The 15915-nt window shown below is 42.9% G+C and overlaps 2 protein-coding genes across 2 annotated transcripts in view; one reads left to right on the plus strand and one right to left on the minus strand.

The window, feature by feature from the left end:
• The window catches only part of LOC123000187 (zinc finger protein 77-like), a 76752-nt gene that overhangs the window by 13584 nt on the left and 47253 nt on the right, over nucleotides 1-15915 (plus strand). The gene's annotated exons all lie outside the window — the stretch shown is intronic.
• On the minus strand, nucleotides 278-12985 carry LOC113242786 (zinc finger protein 627-like). The gene is given in 7 exon segments (XM_044377813.3): nucleotides 278-3101; nucleotides 3103-3564; nucleotides 3566-4138; nucleotides 4616-4676; nucleotides 5537-5663; nucleotides 10476-10961; nucleotides 12815-12985. Coding segments are annotated over 7 exon segments (1974 nt in total). The 3' UTR covers nucleotides 278-3007.

The following is a 15915-nucleotide window of genomic DNA, read 5'->3' on the forward strand; positions in this document are numbered from 1 at the left end:
CCTGGGATCAAGTCCTGCATCGGGCTCCTTGCTCAGTGGGAAGCCTGCTTCTCCCTCTCCCTCTGCTGCTCCTCCACCTGCTTGTTCTCTCTCTCTCTCTCTAACAAATAAATAATCTTTTTAAAAAACTCAAAAAACTAAGATATGTATTATGGCTTCAGAATGTATGTTTAAAAAGACAAACTCACAGTATTGTTTTGACAATACATAATTGTATTGGAATATTTTAACATATCCTTTCAGTACATGAAAGACAATATTTTAAGTATACAGAAAATATAAAATCAGTTTTACTAGGATTTTTCCAAGAATTTTGTACCAAATATTTGTTGGACCAAAAAGCACAAATTATTCTGCAAATGTAGAAATTGTAATTGAACACACATTATCATTTAGAGATTGCACTCGGCTGTAAGAGAAGACTCCCGCAGTCCGCTTCATGTATTTACAAGGTACCTATTTCTCATATACGACTGTCCAGAAACAAAAAGCACAGCGTAAATGCTACCACTCGACAGTGCAATCAGGAAACAAAGTCCTTGTGTTTTCTGACACAATTATACATTTCAGAAGTTCCTGTGGAGTCAGGTACACAGGGCCACTGGACATATTATAGGAGGATGTTTATGACAGAAATTCAACTTAACACAAATATAGTAACATGGGAGAAATGAGGGAGTGTCAGAAAAGGTCACCAACCAAAAAATAAATAAATCAGTGGTCTGGGTGGATGTGTTGGAGCTTGCAGGAAAATCTAAATTGTGGATATGTGAGAATGGAAGTGGGTCCATGACAGGAGAGCTATGGGAGATGCCTGTGGATGGCACCAACTCTGATGAAATGAAGTCAAGTAATTGAGGTTTGGTTTGTAGACACTTGATTACCCAGAAGGCAGGAAAACCTGCGGGACACTGGTGCTCGCCAAGCTCTGATGCACACGCTTTACTGTATGATAGTTCCCCAAACGAAGTATGACATATTGTTTATTTCTACCTTCTTGATCTCATGCAAAGTTTGCCTCTTTGCCATCTCTAATCTGGGACAATTCGGCAAAAAGATTCTGGGAAATCTGGTTCCCAGGTTTACCCACACTGACACATCACAATCTATCACAAAATAGCTACTGTAGTTTTTTGTTGTTGTTGTTGTTGTTGTTGTTTTAGCTACCCTAGCTTTATCATATTCAAGTAACAAGGTCTCTCTTTTCTTTTTTTTTTTTTTTTAAAGATTTTATTTATTTATTCGACAGAGATAGAGACAGCCAGCGAGAGAGGGAACACAAGCAGGGGGAGTGGGAGAGGAAGAAGCAGGCTCATAGCGGAGGAGCCTGATGTGGGGCTCGATCCCAGATCGCCGGGATCACGCCCTGAGCCAAAGGCAGACGCTTAACCGCTGTGCCACCCAGGCGCCCCCAAGGTCTCTCTTTTCAATTCAAAGCCCTGTATCCAGTTTCTGCCAAGAACTAGGGTGAGCAAAAACGGCAAAAGAGGAAAGTAAGTTAGATGAGGGTGTCTTCGTTCAACAGCTTTACACTGGGGAATCTCTGCCAGAAAATAAAATATTGTGTCCACTAACTAGAAGAAATGCCAAACATACGTTTTTAAAAAAATACTGAAGACTGAGAACCTCAAAAATACTGTTTTTCTTAGAAAGGAGGAAAGAGCATTGATGTAAATAAATCCCAGTATGTGCAAGAAACAAAATTCCACTGACACCAAAGCATCATTATCATAATAACCACATGCTTGAAACCTAATGAAAATTAAGACTAAATAAAATGGATCTAAAACCCCAAAGATTACAGATTTAAATATACACTTCAAGAGCTCTGTTGGTCCAAAAGACTTTGTAGGGTAAATAATTTCTATATAAGAAATTCATAATTAAAACACTGTATATCAAAAGGTATGTAATTTGGCTGACAGGGTATATAGTGGGTAAAATTGTGCCCCCCCCAAAAAAAAGATATGTCCACTCTGAATCTGTGAATGTGACTTTATTTGAAGAATCCTTGCAGATGTAATAAAGATCTCAAGATGAGATCATCCTGGATTAGGGTGGGCACTGAATCCTATGGCACATGTCCTTAAAAGAAAAGGGGATAAAGCAGGTAGAAGTGGTGGCATTAAGAGGGGCAGAAATTGGAGTGTCTATAAGTCAAGGAACACTAAGGGTTGCTGGTATAGCCACCAGAAACTTGTAAAGTGGCATGGATCAAGTTCCTCCTCAGAACCCTCAGAAGGAACTTTATATATATATATAAAATATATTTATGTAATTTATATAAATTACATATAATATAAATTAATATACATATAAATATAATATATTTATGTAAATAATAGAGCATGAGCAGACGGTAGGGAAACCGAGGGGGAGAGAGACTCTTAGGCAGGCTCCATGCCCAGCGTGCAGCCCCATGTGGGGCTCAGTCTCACAACTCTTGAGATCATGACCTGAGCCGAAATCAAAAGGCAGACGCTTAAACAACTTAGCCACCCAGGGGCCCCAGAAGGAACCAATCATAATGACACCTTGATTCCCAACTTCTAGCCTCCAGATCTGGAAGAGAATAAATTTCTGTTTAAGTTACTAACCTTGTGGCAATTTGTTAGGGCTGCCTTGGCAAAGTAATACTTAAAGGAATTATTTATCTCCTAAATGTTTTTCTCAGAAAGAATTGGAAATAATGTGGGGCGCCTATGTGGCTCAGTCGGTTAAGCATCTGCCTTCGGCTCAGGTCATGATCCCAGGGTCCTGGGATCAAGCCCCACATTGGGCTCCCTGCTCAGCGGGGAGCCTGCTTCTCCCTCTCCTGCTCTCCCTGCTTGTGCTCTGTCAAATAAATAAAATCTGAAAAAGAATTGGAAATAATGTGATAGGAGTCTATTTTAAGAACAAGGCACCAGTAAAGCCAACAATATAAGATGCTTATAAAAATTTTCTATTAGTATGCAATTTTTTGTGCACAATATGTGATGTAATTTACATGAAGGTTTTTTCACATTTACTGACATCGGGTTTCCCTCCTGTGGGAGTTGCTGTCTTTTTTTAAGGATAGGGGACTACAGAAGTCTTTCCCACACTGCTTACATTTAGAGTTTCTCTCCACTGTGAATTCTCACATGTCTTTGTAAGGATGAGTGTCTACTGCAGGCTTTACCACATTCCTTACACTCATAGGGTTTCTCTCTACTCTGAGTTCTCAAATGTCCTCGAAATGACAACGACCAACTGAAAGCTTTCCCACATTGCTTACATATATAAGGCTTCTCTCCAGTGTGAATTCTCACGTGTGTTCTAATGTACGAGAGACTGCTGAAGGCTTTCCCACATTCATTACATGTATACGGTTTTTCTCCTGTGTGAGTTCTCAAGTGTTCCTTAAAGGATGAAGGGGAACTAAAGGATTTCCTGCACTGTTTACATTTGTAAGGCTTTTCTCCAGAGTGTGTTCTCATGAGAATCCTAAGGTCCGAGAGCCAACTGTAGGCCTTCCCACATTCCACACATTTATAGGCTTTCTCTCCAGTGTGCATTCTTGCATGTATGATCAGGTAAAAAAGAATGAAGAAAGGCTTTCCCACATTCCTTACATTCATAGGCTTTCTCTGTACCGTGAACCTTCGCATGTTTCCTAAGAGACGAGGGAGAAGAGAAGGATTTCTTACATTCTCTACAGGTATAGGGTTTCTCAACAGTATGAGTCTCCCTATGTGTCCAGAGGTTTGAGGGAGATCTGAAGGTTTTCCCACACTTCTCACATTCATAAGGCTTCTCTCCAGTGTGGGTTCTTATATGGACCCTAAGTTTGGAGAAGTATATAAAGGCTTTTCCACATTCTTTACATGGGTAGGGTTTCTCTTCAGTGTGAGCTCTTAAGTGTGCCCTAAATGATGAGTAACAAATGAAAGTTCTCCCACATTCCTTACACTGATAGGGTTTCTGTCTATGTTGAGGTGATGTTATGGGACTCTGAAGGGATTTAGTATCCATGATGGCTTTTTCAAACTTAATGTATTCATAGGATTTTACTCCAGTAGACAGTCTCTTGTGCATAATAAAATTTGAAATCTGGTTGGTTTCTCCACACTGATTACTTTTAATATTTTCTGAGGGTATCTCCACCGCATGACACCTGTTAAAAATAGGCATCATGTTACCAGTGGTTAGCTCACAATTCATTGATGGCTTTTAATGATTAATAGGATTACATTTTTACCATTTTCAGTGAATGTACAGTTCCTGCCCTGTCAGAATTGTTGTAAAGTGGTATATAAACTGAATGCTCTGAGGGCTCAATCCCATGTACCATTTTCAGCGTTTTCTACAGATTGGGTTTTGTTTCCCGAAAGCTGTTTGCAGTGGAACTGTCTCAAATAATCAACATGTGCACCACATTTATAAAATTGGTGAAAATTCTCTGTGAATACCTAACATCTGATGTATACCTACATGTACACACACACACACCAACAAACCCAGACACACACACACACACATTAACACACACCAACAAACAGACACACACACACACACACACACACACATATTTCTATCATGGCATACGCAGACTCTCCCAAGACCTACTTTCTTTCAAGTCTATGCCACTCACCTCATACGTGTCCCCTGATTCTTGTGCTGATGTTCAATGCCGGGGCATTTCCAGATTTTACCTACAATGAAGAACCAGGAATATTCCTTCTGAATCTTTCTATATTCCATTCATGTCATATGTCTTCCCTAAACATATGCTATAAAGGATCTGACCTACTGATTTTAAGTTGAGTGTCATTATATGAAAAATAGCAACAAAATTTACTTTCTTTCTTTGGAAAGAACTGGTGAGATGAAGGCAAAAAAATACGTTGGAAACGTACATTTCCTTTCAAATAGTGATCCAAAAATTAAACAAATTTTATAAGGAAGAATGTCGTTTTGAGCAAAAAAAACCACAACAAACGTTGAAGAGCTTTGGCTGTTTCAGGACATTGACAACAATAAGGACAAGAGGCCAAAGTGGTGGGCAATTTACTGGAAATGCTTCCATGAAGATCGGGACCTATGGTGACATAAATGCCCTGTTGTTAGGAAAGCAACATGGGAAGGAATTGGACAAAATGCACATGCTCAATACTGTAAAAGAGAAAACATGAAAGGTTTTTCAGTGTGACCAAGGACATCTGTGAGGATGGATGAAAAGTAAAAAAAAAAAGATGCTGAGGTATCTGAAACAATTCAACGTCCTCAGGAAGAAGAGTAAGTTATGTTCTAATCAACATTTCCAAATGTAATGTTTATTCCTCTTAAGGCACAGAGTTATAATCCTTATAGAGGCTAAAAACACTTAGGAGAGAAAGTAGCAGGTTCAAATATGTACATTAGAAAGTTATTAGACTATATGCTCTAGTGATGTGACCGTGTCTGTCTTCCTTAGCAATAAAGTCCCATTGTTCAGCTCAAGTTCTGGAACAAGCTCAAAGCTTGCAGGAACTTATAGTCTAGAGAGTACATGAAGGGGTGGAGCCATGCTTACCCAGGGAGGCCAGGTTCCTGCAGGTCTCCAGCATCACGTCTCTGTAGAGCCTCCTCTGACCACCGTCCAGCAAAGCCCACTCCTCCGGGGTGAAGTCCACCACCATGTCCGCAAAGACCACTGAGTCCTGAAACATCCCACAGATTCTGGTTCAACAAGGTACCATTCTCCACTGGTGTGTGCAGGAGGAAGGGAGAGGTTGACTGGGGAACCAAGACTTGATTCACAGCAAGTTCACACATAGTTCTGTGGCCTCCCATCTACTCTCGGGCTTTGTCATTCTATCTCCTCCCCTGTATTAAGCACTTGAACCTTCAGGGGTGCCAGCTGGCCTTATAGATTTAATAGCATCTCTAATGATCTCATCCTGCCACAATTTGTGACTATTTTCACTCTTCTGAAGGGTCCAGAACAGTCCACAATATATCAGAGATATGAAAGAAATACTATACAAATAAAACAAGGATTTCTTGTCTTTCTTCACTGTCCACTACAGGCCTCAGCACTAACATCGGACCTAGATGAGGTTTTAATGAGTGGAAACATGTCAAGGGCCTGGGAGCATTTCCGCTTTTCTGCTCACCAACCATTTGATTCTTAAGGAGCCTGGTTATGCCCAACCTTCAGCCCAGGCCTGAGATAGATCTATGTCCTTGAACTCCAACGCACTATAAACTGGCAGGTCCACCTAGTGGAATAATATTCTGTATGAGAGGCAGTAATATTTATCTGTCTCCTGTTTTTCTATGAAACAGCAATCCTTCCTGTCCTACATCCTCTCTAGGAGACAGGCAGTGTATCGACAAACTGGAGCTAGACAGGAGTTCAGCCCTCACCACGGGGCCTGCATTCATGGCCTGGGTGCTGATAACCACCAGCTCCGGGCGATGGCTCTCCCTCAACACACAGACTGACCTCCCAAGATGCCAGAGCAGCCTTGTCTGTCCCAGAGAAGTGTGCCCTGGTTCTCTCTGCCTGTGAAGAGGCAGTATGAGTTCCACTGTAGAAGTGAATTAACCGAAGTCCACAAGGGTTTGCCTGTGAATTTACTGAGATCATAAAATGCATAAAGGATCAGGCAGCACCTTCCTCCAGAACACGGATTCCCACTGTCTGAAAATCCAGAGGCACTGACTTATACACCAGCCTCTTGGGTCTCTCCACATAACAAGCATTCCACACCTTTGGCATGCCGAAAGGATAACTGCCCAGCCCCGGAACGTGGATTCCGCTGGCCTGCAGGATCCCCAGAAAGCCTGGCCTTTGAGAACGTGCATCATTTCACTGCTTCCACAGGCACAGGTGCGCAGCAAAACCAGAAGGCTCAGCACACTGCTATCCAGTGCCGCACAACAGATTTTTATCCACAGACAAAATCAACTCTTCCACTGCTGTGTGGCAGGTGATATTTTGTTTGTTTGTTTTTAAAGATTTTATTTATTTGACAGAGAGAGAGAGACGGAACACAAGCAGGGGGAGTGGGAGAGGAAGAAGCAGGCTCCCAGCGGAGGAGCCTGATGTGGGACTTGATCCCAGAACGCCGGGATCACACCCTGAGCCGAAGGCAGACGCTTAACGACTGAGCCACCCAGGGGCCCCATGTGTCAGGTGATATTTTAAAGCCATCAAAGCCCACAGCAGTCTCAAGGCAATAGTAACAATACTATGTACTACTGAGCATCCCTGATGTGTGAAATACTTTATACAGAGATTTCCAACCATTAGCGTATTTGTTTCTCATAAAAATCTCCCAAGTAGATATCATTATAATTAGTATATAACAAGGGAAAGCTAAAAGGACAGTCGGTAACACACTCAGTGTTACCCAATTTGAATGTCGTAAGCCTGGTTCCCTTTAAAGCCTAAAGTCCCAGTAGCGGCATTTCTGTACATACATATACCTTACGATATGATTACGGCTGTTACTCAGCAGAGGTCCGCAGGCTGTATATAAAGGTCAGACAGTACGTCATTTAGGCTTTTCCAGCCACGTGGTTTCTGTTGCAACATGCTCAGCGATGCCTTCGTAGCACAAAGGTAGCTACAGACAACAAGTAAAGGAATGGCTGTGGCTGTGTGCCAATAAAACTTTATTTATAAAATAAGCGGCAGGCTGGATTTGGCCTGTGCTCTGCCAGCCCCTGATCTAGAGCAGTGCCATCAGACAGGAAGACAATACAATGTATCTAAATTTGAATTTTCTTGTAATCACCTTATAAAAAGGAAGATGTGTTGAAATTTATTTTAATTATATATATTTAAAGATTTTATTTATTTATTTGAGACAGTGAGAGAGAGCATGAGCAGGGGGGGGGGGGGGCAGAAGGAGAGGGAGAAGCAGATTCCCCGCTGAGCAGGGAGCCCGATGTGGGGCTTGATCCCAGAGCCGAAGGCAGATGCTTAACCAGCTGAGCCTCACCGGCGTCTCAGGAGAGTTGCTTCTCTATACACCTGTAACTCTGATTCATTCATTTGCTAACAGTCTGTTCAGGCGGTAATTCCTACTGCGTGAAGCTACAGAGGTGCAGTGCTTTAAAGAAAGAGGAACATTCTGAACCACCTGTGTCTTAAATTCTCATGGGGGAGGAAATAAGGAAATCTATAATCTAGGTGAAGGGTAAGTGCTGCAAATACAATACAGACAGTGAAGCCATATGGAATGAGAGGGTGAGCAAGTCAAACTGGAGCAGGGTAAAATCAAAACAGTACAAGTAACAGATCCATAAATCCAGAGAACAGACTGATGGCTGCCAGAGGGGAAGGGGTAGGAAGATGGGCAAAATGGGTGAAGAGGAGTGGGAGGTACAGGCTTCCGGAATAACTCATGGGGTTAGAAGGTACAGCATGGGGGCTCCTGGGTGGCACAGTGGTTAAGCGTCTGCCTTCGGCTCAGGGCGTGATCCTGGCATTATGGGATCGAGGCCCACATCAGGCGCTTCCGCTTCTCCCACTCCCCCTGCTTGTGTTCCCTCTCTCGGTGGCTGTCTCTATCTCTGTCGAATAAATAAATAAAAATCTTAAAAAAAAAAAAAAAAAAAAAGGTACAGCATGGAAATACCGTCATTGGTATTGTAATAGCTTCATATGGTGACAGATGGTGGCTACACTTGTGAACATAACCTCATGCACAGCATAACGTACAGACTTGTAGAATCACTATGTAGTAAACCTGAAATTAACGTAACATTGTGTGTCAACTATACTTCAAGAAAACCCATGGGGCGCCTGGGTGGCTCAGATGCTTAAGGGTCTGCCTTCAGCTCAGGTCATGATCTCCAGGTCCTGGGATCAGCAGGGAGTCTGCCTCTCTCTCTCTCCCTCTCCCTCTGCCCTCCCCCCACTAGTTCTCTCTCTCTCTCTCTCTCTCTCTCAAATAAATAAAATCTTTGAAAAACAACAACGAGTGCCTGGGTGGCTCAGTCGGTTAAGCGTCTTGCCTTTGGCTCAGGTCGTGATCCCCGGGTCCTGGGAGCAGGCCCCACGTTAGGCTCCCTGCTCAGTGAGAAGTCTGCCTCTCCCCCCCACCTTGTGCTCTCTCTCTTCTCTGTCTCTCTCAAATAAATAAATAAAAATCTTTAAAAACAACAACAACAAAACAAAAACCCCCCAAACAGTAAAATAACCATGTGAGTAACACGGGAAATGGATACCTTGGCTTGATTGTTGTTTTGGGGGGCTTGATTTATTGTTAAATACCACTGCATTTTTCAACTCTTAAGAATTAGAAGCTGAATGTCACAATTTCACAAGGTCTCAAGAAAGATCACAAGTGCTGGTCAACTTCACCATGTCCCAGTGGAGAGACACTGGAATCATAGAAGTCTGGTCCAAGGAGGCACTGGAATCAAAGTGTCCTGAGCCAAGAGCAGAAAGACCATCTGTATCAATGGGCTACAAATGAGCTTCTGGGTTTGAAAAAAGAGCAGCTGCATTAAAGAAGAAAGAGTAGAAAGAAATGTGAAGGGCAAAATTAACAATATAAAAAGGAGGCAAAAAATATATCTCCTGAAAATGGATCAAACTGACAAACCTTTGACAATTTTCTTCACGAAAAACAAAGCATGGGCAAATAAAGTTATGAATGAAAACGCAGGCACAGGTAGGAATGTTCTAGGGATTAAACATAAGAAGAGGGGAATGATCTAACATTTCAAAATTATGAGTACCTCCAGGGGCACCTGCGTGGCTCAGTTGGTTAAGCACCCAACTCTTGATTTTGGCTCCGGTCATGATCTCAGGGTTATGAGATCGAGCCCCATGTCGGGCTCCATGCTCAGTGCTGAGTCTGTTTGTCCCCCTCTCTCTGCTCCTCCCGCTCACAGGCGCACTCTCTCTCCCTCAAATAAGTAAGTGAATAAATGAATAAAATCTTTAAAAATAAATACATAAAATTCTGAGTACTTCCATAGTATTCAGTTGTTGAAAGTTTAAAGTAGCTTAAAGAAAATAAAAGTGTTTTAAAATATTTACACAAAGAAAACAAAAATCCCAAACTGTTTTACAGGCCAGCTGTACTAAATACTAAAGGGGTTAATGATTCTACATATAGAAAATAATTCCTTTTTCAGAGATATGCCAACAGCAGAGCAATATAACTAGGGGGGGAAGTTAAATATAACAAATATAAGTGCAAAAGTCTATAAAAAAAAATTCCACATGTTACTGCCCTACATAGAGTAATGAATAATGTGCATAATAAACACACCTAAGCTCCAAACTCGTTTTATTTCAGGAAATGCAAGAATGTCTAAAAACTGATCCAAAAATTAGTACATTTTACTCAATTAATAGAAAATATAGAAAAATCAAAATTCATGTCCTTGCATCTTAAGCAATGAGCGATATAATATTAATGTATAGCAATATTTAATACACCGCGGCCGCCGCCAGCCGGTTCGAGTCAGCCCCTCTGGATCTCGGCCCGGGCCGGCGCACTCACCATCTCGCGGCCCCGCTCCCGGTCCCCCTCCCCGCGCCTCCGTGGCTCAGGCAGGTGAGAGCCAAGCGCACCGGACACCTGGGGCCGCGCGGGGCACGTGCCCAGGGGCCCGCCGCGGGAGGAGAGCGTCGTCCCAAGCCAGGGCGATCGGACAGTGCTGATTGGACAGTACTCCGGGCACACCCTCTTCCACGGCTCCTGATTCGACACTGCTCTAGGTCCCAGTGCCTGTGATTGGGCAATGTTCCTGTGTGCACCGCCCCAGTCTGAGTGACGGGAGGGGGCGGAGGTCACGTAGCCAGGCCGGGCAGAAACGCCTTTCTGCTTCTGAGCCCTAACCCTGCCTGGCGTGATCTCCGGGATGCGCGCTCTGAGCAGAATCAGCTCACAGTGCAGCGCTCCCGGCGTCTCCCCGCAGCGGGGCGCTCCGCCTGCGTCCTCCTCCTGGGCCGGGATGTCCCGACTCAAGTCCCCGCGGAGCGCCCGCTGCGTGGAGCCGGACAGGACAGGAGTTGATTCTTAAAAATGTGTATTAAGTGCACTTAAAGCATCTTACTCTGATAGGCTGCTTTAAGATTTCATTTCTGTCGTTTTAATGTGTGATCAGGGTTTTTCCTGCGAGTGTTCCATTTATATTCTTTGTCCTTCCCTCGGTGATTTTCTGGGCAGTCTGTGTCCGCAGCAACTCAGATCTCAAGCCTCTGCATCCGTAAGGATGATCAGTGTACACAATAGGACAGAAGCAGGGGTGGTGGTTAGAGGTGATAGCTTTGCTTTCTTCAGGAAACTAAAGAGAAAACTATAAAACCGTGAGAGCTGATGAAAGAGTCAATTTAGTAGATACCATTAAATATTTACAATATATGATATATTATTGGACTAAAATTGCATTTTCATGATATATACGCACACACATGTATATATGTATAAAATATTGAAGAATAGGCTTAACACCACGTGCAGGATCTGTGTAAGAACAATTCCAAGTGTTCCTGATGAAGTGACAGAGGTGTCATTTTCATGGTACATAAGCAACTTTGTGGGATTGAAGACTTCTCAATGCAAAGACGCACACAGTCATAACATTTAGAGAAATTTCCAACGAAATTTTCATCAGGAACTTCTCTGTGCCTCATAATAAATTAATTCTAAAAGAATCTCTGAAAAGTAGTGCAAGGAGTAGCTAGGCAACTATTGCAAATGAAGAATGAAGAATTTTCTGATCAGATGTACCAATTAAAATAATGAATGAGTACAAATAATTGAAATGGTCTATTGCCATTATAAGAAGAGACCAGTAGTTCCCAAGCAGGGCTGATTTTTCCCCTCGGGGATATATGGAAATATCTGGAGGTATTTTTGGTTCACTGCTGGGGATGTGAAGAGGGAATGATAAACGCATCTAGTAAGGAGACACCAGGGACGCTGTGAACATCTTAAAATACCCAGGATCAGCCCCCCAGAAGAATTATTTGACCCAAAATGCGAATAATGCCAATGTTGAGAAATTCTGTAACAGATAGCCCTTGGAAATGTATAAACAGATGCAAGAATATAATAAAATATATAATTTGGGGGCGCCTGGATGGCTCAGTTGGTTAAGTGTCTGCGTGTGGCTCAGGTCATGATCCCAGGGTCCTGGAATCGAGTGCACATTGGGCTCCTTGCTCAGTGTGGAGTCTTTTTCTCCCTCTGCCTGCTGCTCCCCCTACTTGTTCTCTCTCTCTGCAAATAAATGAATAAAATATTTAAAAAATATAAAAAATATATAATTTATGGCAAGAGATGATTCAACCTATAGCCCTCTCTTCTAGTACAACCAAGTAAATTCCAGATGGACTAAAAAATTAGATATAAGAAAACAAAAATCCTAAAAGAAAACATCAGTGTTTCTATATACTTAGGAAGTGAAATTTATGACATCCAAAAAATATAAATAAAATGATTATTTGAAAAATAAAAAGTTAAAATGTCTAATAGTAGAAGATGAAAGAAATGCCAACTGGGAAATGTTTTTAATTATATTATAGTAAAAAAGGACACTATCATTAATATTTTTAAGAGCTATTCTAAATCAAATGCAAAATGTAGAAATCCAATAAAATGTGCAAAGGCTATGCACAGAAAGTTAGAAAAATTATAAATTACAAATGCCTAATAAAAACGTGAGAATAGGTTAGTTCCTCGGGCCCAGAATGGATAATGGGAATAGGTGGACATATTAACTAGCAAAATAGCAGTTTTGATTTCCTAACTGATTCCTTGAGGCTTATTACAAGGAGAAGGTCAAAGGGATGCTTCTACAATTGCTCCCTAAGATCGTAAAGCTGAAGCAGCACCTCATTCACGGAGGGGTTGCAGATATTAGTACTGCCATCCAGATACTCAGAGATGCAGGTTGGTGTATTTCTCACAGCTATGTCTCGAATGCGGCATCTCTGCTGGTGCAGGTGAACCAGCTCCTGGCGTCCGCCAGGTGGCTTTCGGGTTAGCAAATGCTTTCTGCCCATTCTGCTAGCAGATACAGTCAGGATCAACTTCCCTTTATCTGGCAGGCACTTCACTGCACTTGTCTGTGTTGTCTTCCTGCTACATCAACAGTCCTGATCTTTGTCCAGATAGAGTACAGACAGGTGCGTGTCTGACACTGGGAGTGCAGGGGAAATGCAGGGAAAGTTGGTGAGCCTATTATATTATTGAATTGTTCCATATATCCTATATCCAGTTTGTCCTATGGTTAATATTTTATCTTATTTTGGCATATTGGTTACAATTAATGAACAATGTTGACACATAATCATTAACTAAAGTCCATGCTTTATTCATACTTCCTTAGTTTCCACCTGATGTCCTTTTTCTGTCACAGGACCCCATCTAAGACCCCACATGACATTTAGTCATCATGTCTCCCTAAGTTCCCCTGGGCTATGACAATTCCTCAGACTTTCCTTGTCTTTGATGACCTCGTTATGAGGAGGACTGGGCAGGTATCTTGTCCCTCTATGGAATATGACGGATACTGTTCTTCATGACTAGAGTGGGGCTATGGGGTTTTGGGAGGAAGACCATACAGGTAAAGTTTTAGCCGTTTTCATCCCATCATGTCAAGAGTACATGCTACCACCATGACTTATCACTGTCATTGACCTTGGTCACCTGGCTGAGGTGTGTTTGTCAGGTGTCTCCACTGTAAACTTTAAGCCCTTCCATCCTGTACTCTTTAGAGGGAAGTCACGTGGCTTTCACTTAGGAGTGGGGAGTTGTGTTGCATTTCCTTGAGGGCTGAGTATCTTAGTAAGTTTTCTTGAATTCTTCTGCATCGGAGTTTTGCCTATTTACCCCCTTTATGTATTTATGCAATTAGTTATATCAATATGAACTCATGGATATTTATTTTATACTTTGGGTTATAATCCAAAACGTCATGATTTATTTTGTTGCTCAAGTTTTTCCAGCTTTGGCCACGGGGGGGGGGGGGGCTCTTTTGTTCGGCTCACACATCCTTCTGACATGCCTCCAACTTTGTGGGGGGTTTTGTTTTGTTTTGTAGCACTTGTATAATTTCTGGCTGTACATGCTTCTCCAGGTTCTCCTCATCTTGTGTATTTCTAGTCCTAGCCCCAGTCCTAGAATCAATACTTTCTCCAGGGAGCCCTGGTTCTACTGGAGAATGGTTTGAGAAACCAGGATCCGGGCCCTGGGTGTGCTCGTGGCTATCCGAGTGCCGTTGGCTCTAGGCTGTTGTAACTTTTTATAATTATACATATTTTGTATCATTTGCTATGTGTCTTCCTCAACCAGAAAGCTGTACTTCGCTCTTTTATTAATACTCCCTTTTTGCTATTTAACAGTGTTTGTAATTTTGTTCTGTTGTCTTTGTACTTAATGCCTCTTTATTTTTTTTTATTTTTTTTTTTTTTTAAAGATTTTATTTATTTATGTGACAGAGAGACAGCCAGCGAGAGAGGGAACACAGCAGGGGAGTGGGAGAGGAAGAAGCAGGCTCCCAGCAGAGGAGCCCGATGTGGGACTCGATCCTGGAAAGCCGGGATCACGCCCTGAGCCGAAGGCAGACGCTTAACGACTGCGCTACCCAGGCGCCCCTTAATGCCTCTTTAAAGCACTTAGTTCTGTGTTTTTTTCTTTATCTTTTTACTGTCCAGTTTATCGGGGTCGCTTTTGTATGCTTTAATGTCTTCCCATTTCCTAGGCGGCAGTGAGTCCACTGCTTCCTTTTCTCATCTTCCTTCTCCCATTCTAGTTGCGTTCTTTCTACTTGGTCATGATCCATAACATTTGAACCTAGTCTTCCACCCCCTTTCCATCTTTGCTCTATTATTAGATGTATATTTATATTTTTTTAAAATGCTCACCATCAGTGCCTTGGCTGAATTTTCTCAGATATCACTTGCTTAGATGAAGTTCCTGTGCTAGTGGGTCACAAGAGGGGCCTAAGGGGGCAGATTTCCCTAAGTTCTTGTACGTTGAAATGCTTTTCAGTAGCCTTGGTATTTGAAGGACAGGTTGGGTGGATATCGAATCCTTGGCTCACACTTACTTTCATTAAGCTGTTCTTTTAAAAATGGTGTCTCGCTGTTTGCTTTTTTAGCATGTTAGTTTGAAACTCCCGATTTCAGTTCCTTTCGCTTTTGTAGGTAAGCTAATTGTTCTTTCCCCTCCACCTCCTCCCCTTCCTCCTCCTCTGTCTCCTCCTCCTCTGTCTCCTCCCCCTCCTCTGTCTCCTCCTCCTCCTCCTCCCCCTCCTCCGCCTCCTCCCCTTCCTCCTCCTCCCCCTCCTCCTCCTCTGTCTCCTCCTCCTCCTCCTCTGTCACCTCCTCCTCCTCCTCCTCCCCCTACTCCTCCTCTGTCTTCTCCTCCTCCTCCTCCTCCTCCTCCTCTGTCTCCTCCTCCTCCTCCCCCTCCTCTGTCTCCTCCTCCTCCTCCCCCTCCTCTTCCTCCTCCTCCTCCTCCCCCCTCCTCCTCCTGTCTTCTCCTCCTCCTCCTCCTCTGTCTTCTCCTCCCTCTCCTCCTCCTGTCTTCTCCTCCTCCTCCTCCTCTGTCTTCTCCTCCCCCTCCTCCTCTGTCTTCTCCTCCCTCCTCCTCTGTCTTCTCCTCCCCCTCCTCCTCCTCCTCCCCCTCCTCTTCCTCCTCCTCCTCCTCCTCCTCCTCCTCCTCCTCCTCCTCCTCCTCCTCCTCTGTCTTCTCCTCCTCCTTCCCCGTCTTCTTCTGCCTAGAGTCTTGGGGATTTAAATTTGTCCTTGAAATCTAATGTTTTTTTCTTGGCTGTGTGTTAGAATTCATTGCTTTAAGTCAATTTACCCAATGGCCTTTTCAATTTGTAGATTCATATCCTTCTCTATTTCTGGAAAAGTCTTTTTGCATTCTATTAGCTCTGTTCCATTGTTTATTTTCCTTCCTCAGGGATTCTGGTAATATGCAT

Source organism: Ursus arctos, unplaced genomic scaffold (assembly GCF_023065955.2).
Source record: "Ursus arctos isolate Adak ecotype North America unplaced genomic scaffold, UrsArc2.0 scaffold_14, whole genome shotgun sequence".
In the NCBI taxonomy this organism is placed as follows: Eukaryota; Metazoa; Chordata; class Mammalia; order Carnivora; family Ursidae; genus Ursus; species Ursus arctos.